This window comes from Hyperoodon ampullatus, assembly GCF_949752795.1.
Source record: "Hyperoodon ampullatus genome assembly, chromosome: 13".
Taxonomy (NCBI): domain Eukaryota; kingdom Metazoa; phylum Chordata; class Mammalia; order Artiodactyla; family Ziphiidae; genus Hyperoodon; species Hyperoodon ampullatus.
The window spans coordinates 20,848,806-20,869,035 of record NC_136926.1 but is presented as its reverse complement, the minus strand read 5'-3'; the positions used below and the strand labels follow the sequence as shown (position 1 = coordinate 20,869,035).

Genomic DNA, 20,230 nt, shown 5'->3' with positions numbered 1-20,230 from the left:
GATAAAATACCAGGATACGGGATTAATGAGATGCTAAGAGTTCCTTTCTGGCCTAAAATTCCTCCTTCTCTCCTCACTGGAGTTCAAATCGTGTGATGTGGATGCCGTCGTGGCTTTAAGCCCCCCGTTCCTGTTCCTCGGCACCTCTATGGTCAAGCATTCATGCCACCATCCAACATCCGGGCAGAGCTTCAGAGAATAGAAAAGTAGTTTCTTCTCATAGGACCCTCCCTCCCTCCAAAATACTTGATTGCAAGTGTATTCTGAAGGTGCCACCTTTTAGAGTGACAGTGCACTTGAGTCTCCCGTATTTTGAGGGCTCTGGCAGTGCAGCACCCCGGGAGGGAAACAGAGCTCACCCCTGGATTTCTCCCCTGCAACCCAAAGCCTCTTAATGCTATGGGAGGTGCTGCTCACCCCTGAAAGACTACGGATCTATCATCGCAGCTTGAGGGTGACTTTGTTGAACAAGGTGATTGATTCTGGCCCTTGGAGCATAAATTACCTGCTCTTTCATGGTTGAAAGAGTATCACGGAAAAGAACATTTTATCCTCTCGATTCCCTTAGCCAGCTTTCCCCCTCATCCACTTCTTCACTGGAACTCTCAGATCTCTCATCTTCTCTGAAAACTTTCCTTTGTCATCTGTCACCTTTATAGAAAGAAAACATTTTCTTAGTTTGCCAGCATCCCGCGAGGCCAGGGTGGTGAAAGAGAATGTTTATGTAACACCTTTGCTGCCTTCAGAGGGGCCGTGGGAGGGAGGGGACAGGGCAGGTTCTTTTAGAAGCTGGGGAAATTGGAAGGGAGAAAACAGACTGGTTTTGGAGTAGTGCTGTTTAAGTCTCCGTGCTAAATTTCAACCCAAGTTAATCCAACAAGAAATACCCTTTCCAACCTAATCTTGGGACTTAGATTTGTATGAAAAACACCATGGGCATGGATCCTGAAGATGCATGCAATTTGATGCAGCCGTAGCATGGCATTGCTGATGGGAGAAACAGCTTGTTGTTGTTGTTTTTTTTCCTCTTCCCTCTACTGCTGTGTTTGCTATTTTACAGGTCCTCTACCTGCCTTCAGGATTGAAGCTGTACCACAAATTTGGCTGCAGCTGCAATACATTCAACCACATCTATTTCGATTTTAAATATAATAAATACAGTGAAGAAAACAGAAAGTCTTCAGTAAAGAATCTAAAGAAAAGACAGCCGGCACTCTGGGCTTTCCATCAAATGCCACATGGTCTCTGGATGAATTTCTCGAGGAGGTTGTAGTTGAGTTTGTATTTGTAAGTTCCCTTCTCACGTGGAGTTCTCTCTAGATGGAAACTTCATACTCTCTGGTTTCCTGTGAGAGAGAGAAGCACAGATCTGTTGACTCCCTGTGTGGCAGAGTGACTCATGAATCGTTCTGGACCTTCACCCTTCTCTGTATCCAAGATATTGGACATAGGACTTTGCAGTGCTCTTTACTCTAAACTTTACTTGCTTTTACCAATGGGCTATGGGAAAGTGGGTCATAAGAGGGGCTTGAAAAGTGCCTGTTTCTGCTGCTGGTGTCCTGCCCTTCTGCCTTCACCATAAGTAGAGCATGCCTTGATGGCCTTTAGCACCAGCAAGAAGATGACAGTCATGGACAGCAGAGCTGAGTCATCAGCCAACCACAGATGTGTGAGTGGGCACTGCCAAACCAGGACTACCACCCAGCTGAACCTAGCTGGAAACACTGTCCCATGGACTGATGAGCAAATTAACGCTTGTTACTTTGAGCAACTGAGTTTTGGGATTGTTACTCAGCATTAACATAGTGCTAGGTGACTGATACATATACGAATAAGTCTTAATAAGGTCTAGTTTCTAAAGTGCTGTTTTTCATCAGCTTGACCTTCTCTGAGGATTCAGAAACAAGCTATACACAATGTAAAATAACATATGACCTTGTCTCACCAGTGCCATATCTAAAATGACCACATGTAGGCAGCAACCAGTTCAATTTCTCCAATCCTCATGGAGATTGTGTAATATACTCCAGGCCCCCAGGGCAGAGGAGTAGGGAGAGATAAGAAGTCATAGGCTCGGCCCCATGTCACTGTCACGTGCTTTAATGGAGGTCTACAGTTCCCACTGGGGCAACACAGATAAGCAATTCTGTCTGTGCTTCACGGTAGATGGAAGTTTGGGGGGCAGGCTCCAAGGTGGTCCTCACGGTCCCCAACCTCCTGGTATTCACATTCCTTGTATGATCCCTTCCCCTTAACTGTATGCAGAACCTATGATTTGCTTCTAAGCAACAGAATACAGCAAAGGTGCTAGGATGTCACTTCCATGTTTATATTTTGTAGGATTGTGACCTCTCTCTCTCTCTCTCTTGCTGACTCTGAAAAATCAAGCTGCCATGTTGTGAGTTGTTCTATGGAGAGGGACACATAGAAAGGAACTGAGGTTGACAGCATGCAAGAAACTGAGCCCCTCAGTCCAACGACCTGCAAGAAACTGGATGCTATCAACAGTCATGTGAGCTTGGAAGTGATCCTTCCCAGTCAAGCCGCAGATGAGACTGCAGCCTTGACTGGCACCTTGATTGTAGCCTGTGAGTCCTGGAGCAGAGGACGTACATAGCGCTGTGCCTGGACTCCTGACCTAGAGATTCTAGGGGGTAAGAAATGTGTGTCCTTTAGGCTCCTAAATGTGCAAAAATATTGTTACACATCAATTGACAACCAACAGGAGGTCAGAGGAAGCAGGGGTGAAGGAAAGTCAGCACGGACAAGGAACAAGTCAAGTTTACGCCCCCAATATTGGGAGATGATTGTACGTCATCACACAGTGAATTTGAAGGGTTGTGGTTTTGCAAACTCATGACCAGCCTTCTTGTTCTTCACACATGCCTCTGGGCCTTTGCATGTGCTCTCCTGTCTTCCTGGCGTCTTCTTCAGCCACCTTATATGACTCAGCTTTCTCAAAGATGAGATGAGATGGCCTTCTCCCACCCCATCATACACTCATAGCACCCTGTCCAATTTCTTTCATGGACCTTAAAAATTATGGTTGGCCCTTAAAAATTATGGTTTGTTGCAATCAAGATATTCAGTGGCATATTTGATTGTTTGAGGTTCAAGGAGAGGCAAGAGAGTCTAACAGAGTTTGCATCCTGGCTGCAGATTGTGTGTTCTGGCTGTGTGCAATCTTTTTTTTTTTTTTTTTTTTTTTTGTGGTACACGGGCCTCTCACTGTTGTGGCCTCTCCCGTTGCAGAGCACAGGCTCCAGACGCGCAGGCTCAGCGGCCATGGCTCACGGGCCCAGCCACTCCGCGGCACGTGGGATCCTCCCAGACCGGGGCATGAACCCACGTCCCCTGCATCGGCAGGCAGACTCTCAACCACTGCGCCACCAGGGAAGCCCTGTGTTGCAATCTTGATCAAATCGTTTTTCCTCTCCCTGAACCTCAATGTCCTCATCAGTCAATCAGAAATAACTAGAGAATCCATCACAAAGAGAGTTACAAGGATTCAAGGGGATTATGCATTTAAGGTGCCTGGCCCATAATATTACTATTACCATTACTACTACTACTACTACTACTATTGATATCTGTCTCCTTTGTGAGATTATAAGCTCATTAACGGAAGGACTGTGTCTATTTGGTTCAGCTGTGTCCCTAGTACCAACACAAGGCTGCTGCTCAAATGTGTGGGCATGGTGCACACTGCCATTCAATAAGGAATGTAGTTTAATAAGATGTTGGGAATGCTGCCCACTGCCACCAGGCCACTGCTGGGCTCTGACCCATTTCAGCTGTCTCTCCATGGGTCTCTGGTGCAGCCCCTTCTTTCTGTGACCATTCTTCTAAGAACAAAGAGTTACAGGCTTGTCATCAATTCCTAGAACGAGCTGAGTTCTCCAGCATTTACTTCAATAGGGGTCTTGGCAGGGATGAGACAGGAGGACCACTGGCCATGCCTTTCTGCCAGCAGCATCGTGAGCAAAAGGAAATTAAACCTCCCGTTTTGATGTCGATGGATTCAGAGCAAAGAGGGAGGCACCAGGGAGAGAAGAGAGACCCACTCACCCCTGTCTCATAAATGGGGTTGTCGAACTCGGTTTCCACGGTGATCTGGCTGTAGGGGTGGGAGTACATCAGGGGCAGGCGGAGGTTGGAGTAATAGCGGCATCTGGAGAAGAGACGGTGAAGGGAAGAGAAGTTACTTTTCCTGGACGAGGAGGCACCTTACAGTCCCACTTCCTGAGCATGGGCACCTCCATGGATAACAAGGAGGATGTGTGGAGACGGCCTCTCGTAGGTTAGAATCCGAGTGGGGTGAAAGCTGAAATCATAATTGCTCTCAATTTCTAACCCAGTCAGTGATCCTTAAAGCCCCGGACCTCCCCTTACTGGAGCTTAATGTGTTTTCTCCTGTAAGATGATACAAGTCCCTCTTTAATGCAAAGAGCAAGCGCAATAATAATAAGCATTTATTAAGCATATACTGCGTTGCCTCAGAGCAGCCTTCCCTGACCACCTATTTAGATCTGGTCTCTGTTCCCACACCCTCTTTCCTTTATTGTGTTTATTATAGTGTGTGATAATGTGTGTATTTCTCCTCTCCCCCTTCCAGACTGTGAGCTCCACAGGGACCATTTAGAGTAGGCAAATGCCTGCCTCAGGGCCTTTGCACATGCTGCTTCTCTGCCTGGAATCCTCCCCTTCCAGATATCTGCATAGTTTACTCATTGTTGCTTTCAAGCTCATACTCAAATGTGATTTCTCACCGGGGCCTCCTCTACCCGCCCCCCCCCGACTTAAAATGCAACCACTGCCTCACCCCAGCTCCCTTTTTCTCTCTTCTAAGTTTTCTTTTTCTCCCTGCATTTTTCACCTTCTAATGTACTACTTACTTTTATGTTATACTTTACTTATTGTCTCTCTTCCCCCATTAGAACCTGTGCCCCACATGTCAACGATTTTTTTGTTTTGATCACGACGATGGTCTTAGAGCCCAGAAAATGGCCTGGTACAGAGTCGGTGTTCAGTAATTGTGAAATTGAACGAATTAGTGAATATGCTAGCCACAGATGAATACCTTCCTTCCTTATTAAAGGCACATTCTATGATCCCCGACACCTGGGACACTGACATTAGACTGTCAATACATACGTGTTGAATAAGTGAGGGAATGAATGAGTGAATGAAGGAAAGAATGAGTCAGTGTGCCTGGCGATAGGAAATGTCTCTCTCTCCCATTAAACATTAGCTCTGTGAGGTCAGGAGAGTGTCTGTCTGATTTGTTGCTGCATGCTCAGCCCTCCTACCATGAAGGGTTGGCAGGCGCACGATCTAAATATTTCTCAGAGTTGAATTGAATCACACCATCCCTTCAATCACACAAATGCCACTGTCCCCAAGAGTGGAGACCCTGAGGCTCAGGGTCCAGTGACGAGCCCAGCCCCCCAGCACACTGGTCGCTGAGTGGGTGAGAGCCCCATTCCCACCCGAAGCCCCATACCTGGTGATGTAAATGTAGGCTCCTCCCAGCAGTAAGGAGATGATGAGGACTGGGATGAAGATAGCCAGTGCCATGTTTCCCCCTTCCAGAGACGTCTCAGCTGCCGCTTCTGCTACTAAATGCACAAGCCAGTGAGGGCACCTGGCTCCCAGGGGAGTACCCGCCCTCCCAGCCCTGCACCCACTCCAAGACCTAATGTCACAGAGCCAGCCACTGGAGAACCATCTCCAGAAGGGAGAAGAGGCAGAGAGTAAAGGAAATGGTGCTGGTTCTTGGCAACAGAGAGCCCCAGACCCATTCTTGGATGGGGTGGTCATCACTTGCAATCTGGTTAAAATCCAATTCCAGGGAAGACTTGGAGAAAATCCCCAATGTGCTAACTGGAAAGGCAGATTTGCTTGACAGTCCATGGAGAAAACAGAGTTGTGTCTAGACTGGCAGGTCCCTCCCAGACCTGCTCAATCAGACCCTCCAGCAGAGGGCGCTGGGCAGCTGGGTCAGTGCTCGGTACCTGCACACCTCATGACACCCCAACTGCACACCCCATGACACCCTAACCGTGAAGACAGTTTTCATCCTCAGAGGCCACGGCTGCACACTCTCAGGCAACCCTCTTGGCCTCACCTGGGGCCTCCCGCTACCTCCCAGTGGTTAGAGGAAATCACAAGAACTCTGATGCTTATTGTGGAGGTGGAGGGGGGGAAGGGGGCGTTTTCCGAGCAAGGCTTGAAGGCAGACTCCACATCCCTTCTGGACACATTTTCCTCTGCCGTTCTCCACAGCCATGTCTAACAGAGCTCGGCGTTATGCAAATCTGCAATCCGTTAACCACCACTCCTTGGGTCTGAAAAATCAATCTTAATACCCATGATGAATGTGCGAGCCCAGAACATTATGATGGCCTCACACCCTCTGAGCAACCCAGGCCTTTGAGATGTTCTCATGGTCCACTGGCCGGTGCAAGACAGCAAAGGAAGGGCCTGCGTAGAGCCTAACACCACAGATGCCCTTCTTCTTCTAGCGGAGTGACTGATACATGCTCCCCACAGCCTACACATATATTTGAACTCCGGCTCTGTCTGCTTGGATTAAAATGTCATCTGTTGCAGAAGAGAGCAACTAATGACATGTAATTTCCACTGCCCCAGATTCCGAGTGAACAATTTATTGTCAGAAAGATAAGTGGCTCCAAAAATAATTTTAAAAACTGTCCAATTGGTTAAAACTTTTTTTTAACAAAACATGTTATTTTTTTCCTGATACGACAGCCCAGTGAGTGGTTTTGTACCAAACTGAACGAAGGTTATACAGAAATGCAGAACATTTTATGTGTGGGATGCATTGAAAAGGGAAGATAAAACAAAATCCTGGATCACTTTTAGCATCTGTTCCACATTAATAAATCTCACTTGGTAATTTCTAACAAGAACAGAAAATAAGGGGGATCCAGGGACAGCTATTTTGGGGAAGAAAAAGACGGAGGGGAAAACAGACCACAGAGCATCCCCTGGGGAAGACCTTTCCCTCCCGAAACCAGGAGCTTGCTCAGCATGAAAGGTGAGGCATCTCTGGATTTAGCTCCCCCAAAGAGCACCACATGGCTGAAAAGTTTTACAAGAGGGTATGTGTTTCTCAGGCACGTGAACTACCAGATGTTTTTACCTCGTCATCATGAACAGAACGGGCGTCAAATCTCTTTCGGGTCATAGTTAGGACTATAAGTTGCAAATTCAATGATTTTTTTTTCTTTACAGTGTCATTTGTTTTGAAATTATCTTCAGCAGTGTGAAGGTAGAATTTTTGCTTAATTTTCTGTTAAGCGCCTCGATAAGGATCTCCAAGGACCTTCCCTTGCTTTCTGCTATTAGCTTGGTTTATGGGATTTTTTTCTTCATGGGACTCACCTTCTAAAGCATGTTCAAAGCTGTCTTGATTAACTGAAAGAGAAATTGGAGCATTGGTCAATGTCAAGTGAATTGACTCTGTTTGCATGAAGCACCCCCCAAATTAGGTGCAAAAGTCCATTCCATGCTTTGCTGTAGTGCTGTGGGTTTTGTTAATTTTTTTAAAATCTTAGGCTACTGGAATTAGTGGAAATGCCTCATTCCCTTCCTAAGTTCCTGAGAGAAGATGAGACAGATATGAAAGGAAAAGGATAATAATTACTGAATACTCACCATATGTCAGATACTGGGCATCAAAAGCTTTATATATATTTGCTCACTTAACACTCACAACAATCTCATTAGGTAGATATTATTCTCATCCCCATTTAACAGATAAGCAAACAGAGGTTCAGAGAAGTGAAGTGATTTCTCTGACACCACACAGCTCCTAAGTGATAGAGGCAGGATTTAAACTTGCTTGGCTTTCTTGGGCCTTTGCTCTTAACTACATAGTCCTGGTCTCTTCAGTGTTTTTGTGTCGGACCAAGGCTGATGAATGGCGAGGGGCAAGACAAAACTCCAAATCCGAAATCCTGAGCCCAGCCAGAGGTGAAACTGTTTTCCTGCTTTGAAATATACATTTATATGAACCTTTCTAATTTCACTTTTATTCCATATTGATTTGGAATATAGGGTTTTTATTCCATATTTTCATTCCTTCATTGCCATAGGCTGGAACTCTCTGGAGTTGGTTTATTCCCCTGGATTCCCTGTACAACTTCTCTGGAAGTTCAGGATGATGGGGGCTGGTGTCTTCACGCTTTGGCATCCAAGTCATCATGATAGCTGAGCACAAAAATAGACCCACAGGGACGGGGTTCAGGGATGCAAAACCCCCAGAGTGAAGGGCTTCGATGCAAAGATTGCATGATAAGGTCGTGGGAGGAGCTGGCCCCCAAAGGCCCCGCAATAACCGTGTCCTACAGAATACAGAGATTTCCTAGTTACAGTTTTGGTCAAAGTGACTCTCTGACTTTCATCGTTATCATGTGATGATAACAAAACCAGCCGACAAAAAAGCTAACTAACTAACTAACTGACTGCAGACATCTCTGGAGCCAGGGCGTTAGGAAAATGGAAAGATTAAGGCAGATGCTTCCTACCCAAGACATGAATGGGACCTTGATTGCGTGTCTGGGAGGGCACGAGCTTCCATGAAATCTTAGAAATGGAAGGAAATGTTGAACCTCTGAGTGTGATCAGTGGGCCCCAGGGGCACGTGCTAAGAGGCAGCTTCCTGGGCCCTTTCCTGGACCTGCCAGGGCGGCGTCCTTGGGAACCCAGGGCCCCTGAGTCCCGGGGGTGGCCTCACACTGGCGCTCTGTCATTTCTCCAACTCCAGACCACAAATGACGGACCCCACTTTTTTGGGGAAGAGGAAGTGATTTATTATTTCATTACAGAGTGGCAGAGTGGGCCACAGGAGTAGAAGTGGAGAGGAGAGAAAAGGGCAATGGTCTCCCAAGACAATGTCTTTCCTGCTAGACGGTCTGTCGTACCTGAGGGGCCAGGACTGCCTCACCTGGTGGGGTTTCAAAGGCAGGGAATTTATAATTAGCAGAAGTGGGTTCAAATCCTAGATTTGTCTTGTACCAGTTGTGTGGTTTGGGGTAAGTCACTTAACCTCTGTGAGCCTCTCTGTCCACATCTGTGAAATGGGTATGACGGCTCACCTATCTCAGAGTATGGTCATGAGGCTTCAGTGAGGTCATGCAGGGAAAATCTTTTTTTATGGGTACAATTCACATGACATAAAATTAACCATTTTAATTCAGTGTCCAATTCAGGGGCATTTAGTACATTCACAATGTTGTGCAAGCATCACCTCTATCTAGTTCTAAAACATTTTCATCATCTCAAAAGGAGATTCAGTATCAATTAAGCAGTTACTCTTCCCTCCCCATCAGCCCCTGGGGAGCTCTAATCTGAGTTCCATCTCTATGGATTTACCTATTCTGGATATTTCATTCGAATTGAATCATACAATATGTGACCTTTTGTGTCTGGCTTCTTTTCACTGAGCATAACCTTTTCAAGGTGCATCCATGTTATAGCATTCCTTTTTACGGCTGAACAATATTCCCTTATATGAACATGCCACATTCTGCTTATCCATTCACCAGCTGATGGACATTTGGGTTGTTTCCATCTTTTGTGAATAATGCTGTACAAACGATCATTTGTACAAGTGTTGGTTTGAATACCTGTTCTCAATTACTTTGTGCCTACACCCAGGAGTAGAAATTCTGGCCGGGAAAGTATTTTTAAGCCTTAATGCTGAACTTCATGAACGAGCATTTGGGGATCCGCTGAAGTTACGGGTTCCCAAGTAGAAATGTAAAACTGCATGTTTTGGTTCCCCCGGGGGAGAGAATTCAGAGCTTTCTGCCTGATTCTCAAAAGGGTACTAACACCATAAAAGGTTAAATCCACTTGCCTAAAGCGTTGAACATACTTAGGATATGATTATGAATTTCACACCTCAAAGACACAGATAAATGGATCCAAATCTCACTAGGTGTGCCCTAACTTAATTTCAACGATGAGTGGGTTTACTGATTCTAAAATACACTTCCCCCCCTTTTCACCATCTCTGAAATGGGGGGTGTCTTACAATCACTGGGGTATTACAATCGCTGCCACCAGGTGGCGCTCAAGATACCTGTGCTTGTGCAATCATGAGCCCAGGACCATGAGTACCTGGAGGATAGGTGTGAGCATCTTGGGAGAACGCCCAGAGGTGACAGGGGAACACCCATCACCCTTGGGAACCAAGTGGTTGTGAGAAGGGGGTGCAGGAGGCGGGAAACTTTTCAGCCACGCTGTCCAAGCAGGAGTCAAAAGCAGGCTGCCTCTCCTTTATGATAAAAACCTAAGCTCTTTCAGTAAGTAAAAACAAAAATGCTAAGCAAGGAGAAGGTACCGTGTCATAGTTTAATTGGCAGCCATGTCCTTTCTCAGCAGTGCAGAAAATAACGGTGGTGTCTTAGACTTAAGTGAGACACAGTAGCCTGGCTTTTTAGAGCAAGTTTAGAATCGCTGCAAGTCAGTCTTTACATCTCTGGGTCCCTCATTCCCCGGGACTAAGGGGGTGGGGAGGCGGTGGTTTCTTTACCTTTACAGACGGGCAGTGGCCCATTCCAGTGGGATGGCTGTCCCAGGATGCATCGAATGGTCACTTCGCCCATGAGCTCGAAGCCCTCATAGCACATGAAGGTGAGGGACTCTCCTGGCAGGTAGAGTCGTTTGTACAGGATTTGGTACCCGTTTTCAGGTAACCCTGGGTTGTCACATGCCAGGGACTCCTCCGCTGAAATGCAAGCCAAAAAGAGCTCTGATGAGACGATGTAAATCTCTGGGGACTCCTACTCAGAGCCTGTGTGATCTGAGGACAGTCTCTCCAGCATCATTTCTCTGCATCCCCACCTTGCACTGAACTGTTGCCCACTCCTCAAACTCACCTTTCCCTCTCCCACCTCTGGGCATGGGTTACACATGGGCACAGTAGGATACACTAAGCTGCGGAATCTGGGTTAAAAACCTGGGTTCTGCTACTTACTAGCTGTGTGACCTCCAGCAAGGGCCACAACCTCTCTGAGCCTCAGTTTCCTCATCAGTAAAATGGCAATAACAGCAGTACCTATCTCACAGGGACTTGGAAGATTAAACAAGGTAATGTGTGCAAATGCTTAGCATGCCATTGAAATGTAAGTACTCAGTAAATAATGGACAGTGGTGTTGCTAAATTATGAAATATTCCTCCTGCTTCTCACCTTATACCTCACCTGCCCACACAGCCTGGATAAGTCTGGTTTTTCAATACTCAGTCCTCATATCTCCTCCTTCAGGAAGCCTTCCCTGATGTCCCCTACCCCTAATTGAGTCACTAATCTCTCCGGCTCTTCATCCACCACAGCATTGCATACACTGTATTGTATTTAATTATTTACTATCAGTCTCCCTCACTGGAGATGAGCCTGTTCAGGCATGCTGGAAGCTCAGGGCCTGGTATACAGTAGGAGCATAAATGACCCTAACATGTACAGTAGGAGCATCATAAATGACACCTGCTAGCTTAAGACTTATTGGAGAGTTGAACCTGACAGTCTGACCCATTCCAGGGCCAGCGTGTGATCTAGCTCCTTTTCAGCACCTGGATGGACTGGAAAGCCAGCAAAAACTGCTGTGCACACAGGACTACAAGTCCTGAAACGTTAAAAATACTTCTTATTAAAAAAATTTAAACTGGGTAAAATCTACATAATATAAAATTTACCACCTTCACCATTTTAAGTATACAGTTCAGTCGTGTCAAATACGTTCCCATTGTTGTACAGTCTCCAGAACTCTTTATCTTCCCACGTGGAAACTCTGTCCCCATTAAACACTGACTCCCCATCTCCCCTCCCAACCAGCCCTTGGCAACCGCCATTCTACTTTCTGTCTCTATGACTCTGACTACTCTAGGGACCACATATAAGTGGAATCATCCAGTATTTGTCTTTTTGCGACTGGCTTATTACACTGAGCATAATATCCTCAAGGGTCATCCATGTTGTAGCTTGTGTCAGAATTTCCTTCCTTTTTAAGGCTGAATCATATTCCACTGTATGGCTGGACAAACATTTTGTTTATTCATCCAGCCATCAATGGACACTTGAATGGCTTCCCCTTTCGGCTATTGTGAATAATGCTGCTATGAACATGGGTGTGCAAATACCTCTTTGAGAGCCTGCCTTCAATTCTGTGGCTAGATACCCAGAAGTGGGATTTCTGGACCATATAGTAATCCTACATGTCACTTTCTGAGGAACCACCACCCTGTTTTCTACAGCGGCAGCACCATTTTATATTCCCACAAACAGAGAACAAGGGGTTTTCTATGCCAAATCCTAAAACATTTTGTTCCTCCTGGATCTTGCTTTGCTGTACAAAGACCCAAGTCTTTACATATCACAGCTGCACCTGCCATACATGTTTCAGAGAAACAAGCTTCTGTCCACAGCTTCCAATACTCACTTGATTAGTGAAACTCGGAAGAGATGACATGCTGTCTCTTTTACCTGAAGGATTCCTGTAATATCTGAGTGATTTTTACAACTTACTAGTGTAATCCCCCAGCTTGCCATCATCCTGACTCTGCAGGCCCTCGGTTTAGAACGTGGAGCAGGTGGCTCTTTTATTATTTCACACCTGGTGATTCCACTGTGCTTGGAGAAGAGGCAGGGTCTCCAGACTGGGCTATTAGGGCTTTGTCCATCTGCTTCCTGCCTCCCTCTCAAATGGTTCCTCACTTTAAATCGAACTAGTCACATTTTGCCAGATGGGTTACTCTGTTTCACCCCTTTGTGCTTTGCCTATGCTGTTCCCTCTGTCTGAGATGCCCTTCCCCTTCCTATCTAAAGGAGAGTGACATAAATACACTACCATGTGTAAAATAGATAGCTAGTTGGAATCTGCTGTATAGCACAGGGAGCTCAGCTTGGTGCTCAGTGATCACCTAGAGGGGTGGGATGGGGAGGGGGGTGGGAGGGAGGTCCAAGCGGGAGGGGATATGCGTATACATGTAGCTGATTCGCTTCATTGTACAGCAGAAACGGGCACAACACTGTAAAGCAATTATACTCCAATAAAAAAAAATAATAAAGGAGAGTACAGTGGAAAGGCTAAGACAGCCCTTAATAATCTTCACCTGCTGGTATTAACGCTCTTTGCAGCTCTTTGTAGCAGGACCTGGGACTCACTTCCAACCAATAAAGTATCAATACAGCCAAGATGAAGGGCTGTCACTTCCGTGAGGATGTTATATAAGACTGTAGTTCTGTCTTGCTAGCAGACTCTCCACTGTCTTTGGAGTAGGAGCTCCAAAGCTTGGAAGTGGATCCTTCCCCAACTGAGCCTTCAGGTGAGACTCCAGCCTCAGGTCTCTCTTATGAGAGATCCTGAACCAAAGGACCCAGTTAAGCTGTTCCCAGACTCCAGACCCATAGAAACTGTAAGATAATAGATATGGGTTGTTTCAAGCATCTTATTTTACAAGGCAGATCTCAAGAATTCCCCCAAGGAGCCAGATCTGTCCCCAGCAGCATGAATTCCCCTCTCCTTGGAACCCTTTTCTATAACCTTCACAGACCTCCATCGCAGCTTCAGAACCTTTTATGGCGCTGTTTGAGTCTCACCTTGCCCACTCACCCCCAGGCTGGAAACTCATCTTACATTCAGGCCAGGAATTCCAGTGCCTAGCACCTTGCCTGCATCACAGGAAGCACTCATTCACTGGGTCAATGAATGTTTACTGAACACCTATTATGTGCCAACACATAAGTAGCACTGAGGACGCAGAGGTGAATGAAACAGATATAACCGCTCGCCCCATGGAAACGGTGGGTGGCACATAGTATAACAGAAGTCCCAACCAGACCCTATTTCTCTGTGAATTTGACCTACACATGGGCTCTACTTAGCTTGTGCAAATCAGGGTACTTCATGTAATAATCTGAATCTCTGGCTTCTTCTGAAACATTGGAAGATAAGACAATACTGGGTTCACGTAACTACATGGCAATGATTGTGACCTGGAGCCCAAGCACCCAACTCACATGACGTTGAGTAGAAGCTGTCCCCCTTAGGTAAAAAATATGTTCCCCAGTTAGCCACAATCCTTACCACTCCCTATTATTCTACACATGGTACCTGCCTGACATTTAGGAAGGCATTTTAATGTATCACCTTTCCAAGGAACAAATGAATGAATGACAATGTTTTAGTGACAGTAATCACCACTAATGAGGAATTGGGGCTTTGATCTCTTTGAATGGGTCAAAGGGACCTGGCTTAGAAGGTTCCTAAGGTTCCTAGGGTTCCAACCTCTTGAGGTTGAAAGATTTTTTCCTTTGTAATTCAATAGCAGCCTTCATCAGGGGTGAAGAACTGTTTTCCTCCCATACCTTCAATCCAGGAAGCCAGCCTCTAGAAAGGGACTTGCTGGGTCGCTGGGCGGCTAGGGGTGCATCTTGCACGACAATGCAGATGCACCTTGGCAGGTGCTCGTGCTTTTATTCAAAAAACATTTAGCAAGTGTTTACTGCATGCCAGACAACGCACCCAGCAGTGGGGCCAGAAGGCGAATCAGATACCATTCCTGCCCTCCAGAGACTGTGGTCTCAGTGCCTTAAGCGGGCAAACAAATGTAAACGGACAATTAAACAAAAAGAGATGGCAGTTGCTGTCAGAGAGAGAAGCTCAAAAGAGTTAGGGGCACCTGGAGGAGACCCCCTAAGTCGGTGGGGGCGGGGCTGTGAGAGCAGCTGAGAGAGAGGCAGAGATATTGACTAGCCTCCCCTTCAGTTCAGACTCCCAGCAATGAGGCGCCAGGTGGTTCAGCCGATGCCTGACCAAAGCTCATCCCTCCACTAAACCAAGGTCATCTCTATGGCTGAAGTTCACCCACGGGCACTTAAGAACAGCCAATGTTACCATGTCTGGGCCCCCGGGTCAAACCACAATGCCTTCCTTCAATCAATCACGGGAACCCTTAAAGACAGCATTGTATTATGCGTCCATGGAAGACACCTAGAAGGACTGGTAAGGTATCATTAACCTTGCAGAGTGTGCCTGGGGTATGAGCTGTAGTAAGGGAAAATTTTCCTTTTACGTTTTATAGTCCTATATAGCATATTGATGTATCGTTTTAAAAACAGGTTGGGCACACCTTACTTTTATAATATACACAGGTAATAACATCATGACCCAAACCCTGCACCCATGTCCTAGTGATTCCTCTGAAAGTTTGCTCTTCAACCTGGCTGGGCTCTGTGGAGCTGGGGTTGGCTTTTACTCACTGCTGTATCTTCAGCAGTCTGGCACACTGTAGGTGCCCAATAAATGTTTCTTGAAAGACCTTACATCAATTCAACTGAAAGATTACAGAATAGAAGTTCTTGGGCTCAAGTGCCTAATGGCCCAGGATTCAGATCCTAGTTATGCACCTGTGGGTAAGATATTTGACCTCTGTGAGCCTCAACTTCCTCATCTGTGAAATGGGATAGCTCATAGGGTTGCTATGATGATGAAATGAGCTCATGCATGTGAGGGGGAGCAACATACAGCAGCACCCAGTAAACGCTGGTTATTTTTCTGGGTTTTACAATTTTGGTCATACTTTCAACCCAACTTTACTATTGTTTACTTAATCTTTTAAAAAATTTCTATTAACTTATTTTTCCATTTAAACAGTGTTACATAATTTAGCCTCACCCCAAATAATCTTATAATCACAGGTTTCAAATGTCAGTTTTATTTTTAAAGATTTTCTTAACATTGAAAAGTTAATCTGGGCACTGTCTAAAGCCACACGGGTATCGCCAGTGGAGTATATAATACTCCTTGGGAAATGCAGCCCCATGCACTACACTTTACAGCTTATGAACTTCCAGAGTCTAAAATTCACTCTTTGGGTTTAAAAAAAATTTTCACTCCAGCAGACATTTGCTCTGTCCCTGTGTTCCAGGCTTGTGCTAGGAGCTGGTATAGAGTAGGGAAGTAAAGAAGCATGGTTCCTATTTCCCCAGGACTCAGTCTAGTGGGGGAGAGGAACAGTTATCAGGTAATTGCAACCCAGTGCTTGGTAGCAGCTGTGACGGAAGAAACACAGAGCAGAAACCTCACTGAGTCAGTCAGAGGTGGGAAGGTCAGGGAAGGTTTTCAGAGGAAACCTGGAAATCTAGTGCTATACTGGGAGAGAGTGAAGACTCAGACCCCAGGTAAGTGCTGATCTGATTCCTTGGCTTCTCACCCTCCTGGGAATCCAGCTTCCCAGTAAGTGATCCTTAAGAGAAGATAAATCCTTAAGACAAACAAAACAAACAAGTGTATCACCTGCAGTGTAGCAGAGTGGCCAGCAGGTGGCAGTGGCAATGCAGAAGGATTTCCCTACAAACTTTCCCTGGAATTTTCTTTCATAAATGAACAGATTAATAGGTATAACAAATATTTCTTGAGCACCTTCTATGTGCCAGGCCCTGGACATACAACAATGAGCAAGACAGACAGGGCCCCTGCTTTCATGTAACTTAATGTTCAATGTATTCCACAGTATTTCCTGTACCAGGCACTGTCCTGGCCCTGCGGAGATAGAAAGTGACAAAGGACAAATTCTTAGACCTGGAGGTAAAGGAAGAGACTGACAGCAGGTCCAGGAAGATGAGGGGGAGGTGTCCTCAGCTGTTCTCACCTGGCTTCATAGTTATTCAGTGAGCCGGCTCTGCCCCCTAAGGACTTTTAATCAGTCCCCCCCAAATATTCTTATTAAAGCTCCCCAGGAGATTCTAAAGTCCAGCCAGCAAAGAAGACATACTGATGGCCAAGAGGCACATGAAAAGATGCTCCACGCCGCTAATTATTAGAGAAACGCAAATCAAAACTTTAATGGGGTACCACCTCACAGCGATCAGAATGGCCATCATCAAAAAGTCTACAAATGGGCTTCCCTGGTGGCGCAGTGGTTGAGAGTCCGCCTGCCGATGCAGGGGACATGGGTTCGTGCCCTGGTCCAGGAAGATCCCACATGCCGCGGAGCGGCTGGGCCTGTGAGCCATGGCCGCTGAGCCTGCACGTCCGGAGCCTGTGCTCTGCAATGGGAGAGGCCACAGCAGTGAGAGGCCCGCGTATCGCCAAAAAAAAAAAAAAAAAAAAAAAAAAAAAGTCTACAAATAACAAATGCTGGAGAGTGTGGAGAAAAGGGAACCCTCCTACACTGTTGGTGGGAATGTAAATTGGTGCAGCCACTATGGAAAACAGTACGGAGGTTCCTTAAAAAACTAAGAATAGAGTTACCATATGATCCAGCAATCCCACTCCCTGAGCATATATACCCAGAGAAAATTCTAATTCAAAAAGATACATGCAGAACCATTTACAATAGCCAAGACATGGAAGCAACCTAAATGTCCATCGACAGATGAATGGATAAACATGTGGAATACACACACACACACACACACACCATGGAACATTACTCAGCCATAAAAAAGAATGAAATAATGCTATTTGCAGCAACATGGATGGACCTAGAGATGACCATACAAAGTGAAGTCAGTCAGACAGAGAAAGAAAAATACCATATGATATCACTTATATGTGGAATCTAAAAAACTGGTACAAATGAACTGATTTACAAAACAGAAATAGACTCTTAAAGTCCAGCCAGAACTTTAGGGCTGAAGGGTTTAGGGCTCAGACTGCAGCTCTGGTGTCTTGACATGGTTAAGAAATTAATAATTTAATCCACTGATTTCCAAAATATTCAAATACCCACTCTGTACCAGATGATTTGCAAATATTATTTCTAATCCTCCCCTAAATCTTTAAAGATGGTAACAGTACTGACCAGAATAGCCAAAATTTACTGAGAGCATCCTATGAGCCAGGCACTATTTGGAGTTTTTGTATCTATAAACTCAGTTAATTATTCCAACAACCCCAAGGCACAGACATTGTTATGGCTCTCCCCATTTTATATCGGTGCAAATGAAGCACAGAACTGTTGGGTATCTCGCTGGGTAACCTGTCAAGCTAGTTAGTGGGAGAGATAGGATTCAAATCCAAGTGGTCCAAGTCCACTGTTAATCACCGCACCATACAGCCATTTTACAGATGAGGAAACTGAGGCTCAGAAGGTCTCTTGTGAAAGGTCCCACAAGAAGGAAGTGGCTGAGTTAAGATTTGAGTCTTTGCCTCCAAAGTCAATCCAATTCAATTTTGACCCAACCATCAGTGAGAGTCTGAGAAGAATTCCACATGGAATTCCACCTCTGGCAGAAACCAGCTGTCTTTGAAGGCATCTGTATTTATCTTCAGCTCCCAGAAGATGGCAGGAAAGTGATGAGGGAAGTGACTTGAATCTGAAACTGGAGGCCGGGATCCACTGTGTTACCCTGGGTGAATCAATTCATGACTCTGGACTTCGCTTTTTCCTGCCTGCTATGTATACAGACTGGACCAAGACCCCACTCTTAAGCTGAGATGTGGCTGGTCAATGACATTCCTACACCGAGGAGGCACCCACACTTTGAAATAAGATGGTTTAAGGCAGGTTTTCTCAGCTTAGATGCTGCTGACATTTTGGGCTGGGTAATTCTTTGTGGTGGGGCTGTCCTGTGCCCTGTAGGATGTTGGGCAGCATCCCGGCCTCTGCCCACTAGATGCCAGTAGTACTCCTCTTCCCCTGTTGTGACAACCAAAGATGTCTCTAGAAACTGACTTTGACAATTGTCCCCTGGGGAGCAGATTCACCCCTGGTTGAGAATCACGTGTCTAAGGTTTAAACAATTCTGACAGCAATCCGTGTGATTTCAACCTGTTCTCTCTCAGGAATTCAAGTGACTTGGACTGATGGTCTTATAGACATAACCACAAACCTACCCTCATTTTTATCTTCCTCCCATTTCCCCCCTCCCTTTAAGTACAGGAAAAAATGTACATTTTTAGAGCACATTTGTGCGAAACGCTCAAAATCAGGTTTCTTGGTTATTGCTATGAATGATTTGTAATATACTCTACAGTAGTGGAGCAGTGAAACTGAGTGGTAATTAGCAACCAGTGTTAACTGAGCACTTATTATACACCAGACACACTGTTATGAGCGTCTATATTGATGGTTGGCATGATCATTCTTTCTGATGAGGACACTGGCTTTGGCTTCTTCAAAGTCACGTAGCTGGCAAGTGGCAGGGCTGAGATGCAAACCTAACCTGCTGGATTTGAAGTCCTGTGCACTTAACGGTTCTGCTATAATGAAGGGCCCTTCTCCTGCCCAAATTCCCTGGGCTATTGTGAATTGCTCTGAGCTACTGCTTCCTCAGAGACAGGAATTTTTAAATGAAGAAGGGCACCCAGCTAGGGCCTGGCATGCTGGCCGAGGTGAGGCCGCTGGGGATGATTCATCAATGGAAACTTTTACTGTGGCCACCGTCTGGCCATGTGGCTTCTATCCAGATCAGGAAATCTCCACATCTCGTATTTGTGGTGTTCTGGGGGCAGGGCTGTGAAGGGCCAGAGCCTCCTGGGGAATCCCTACATGCCTCCCTGGAGAGCCACCCATAAAACCCTCACTGTCTTTGTCAGAGCCTCATTACTTTTCATGCTGTGGTTTATGTCTTCTGGATGGGACCCCCAGCAGCCATCTACCGTGTCGCCACCAAAGAAGGGAAGCTGCAATAAAGCCACGAAACTCAATAAAGACTGCATTAGTATTGCTAACAGGGACGATGACAGTAATAGTAACAAATACTGTCATTTTTTGAGCCTGCTGGGCCCAAGGGATACAAGAACCAATTGGATACATTCCTAGCAAGCAAGGTATGTGTTTGAGTCTCTGAACATATAAACAGGTCATTTTGATAAGCTGCAGCAAGTGCTGTGTAGCTATAGGAGCCATGGGAGTGCAGATGAGAGAAACATGGCCTAGCCTAGGCAGTCAGGGAGGCCCTTCTGGAGGAGGTGATACTGCGGATCCATTGTTATTTCTTTCATAGACTTGTTTCTCCTCCCCCATCTTCAATAGACCCCAGGCTCCCTGACAATGCAGATTGTGTCTGTTTATATATTGCTGCATTTCTGTCATATTTTCAGGACCTAACACCAGTGTTCCCAAACTATACACCATGATGCCCCCGGGTGCCACCATGAACTCACAGGGGTGCTGTGAGGTTTTAAAAAAATGTTGAGGAGACACAGTGACATCTTCCAGCCTCATGTGAACTCCTAGCTTGAGAAAGTTCAC

The 20,230-nt window shown here is 45.8% G+C and overlaps 1 protein-coding gene across 1 annotated transcript in view; it reads right to left on the bottom strand.

Annotated features, from left to right (window-relative positions):
• Window positions 1–1,316: 1,316 nt before the first annotated feature.
• Window positions 1,317–20,230, bottom strand: part of SEZ6L (seizure related 6 homolog like) — a gene marked incomplete at both ends in the record, with an annotated part of 201,248 nt that continues 182,334 nt past the window's right edge. The window contains 5 exons of the mRNA XM_079717992.1: window positions 1,317–1,346; window positions 4,069–4,171; window positions 5,504–5,618; window positions 7,408–7,440; window positions 10,565–10,759. Coding sequence (XP_079574118.1) covers window positions 1,317–1,346; window positions 4,069–4,171; window positions 5,504–5,618; window positions 7,408–7,440; window positions 10,565–10,759 — 476 coding nt within the window. The remainder of the gene's footprint in view (window positions 1,347–4,068; window positions 4,172–5,503; window positions 5,619–7,407; window positions 7,441–10,564; window positions 10,760–20,230) is intronic.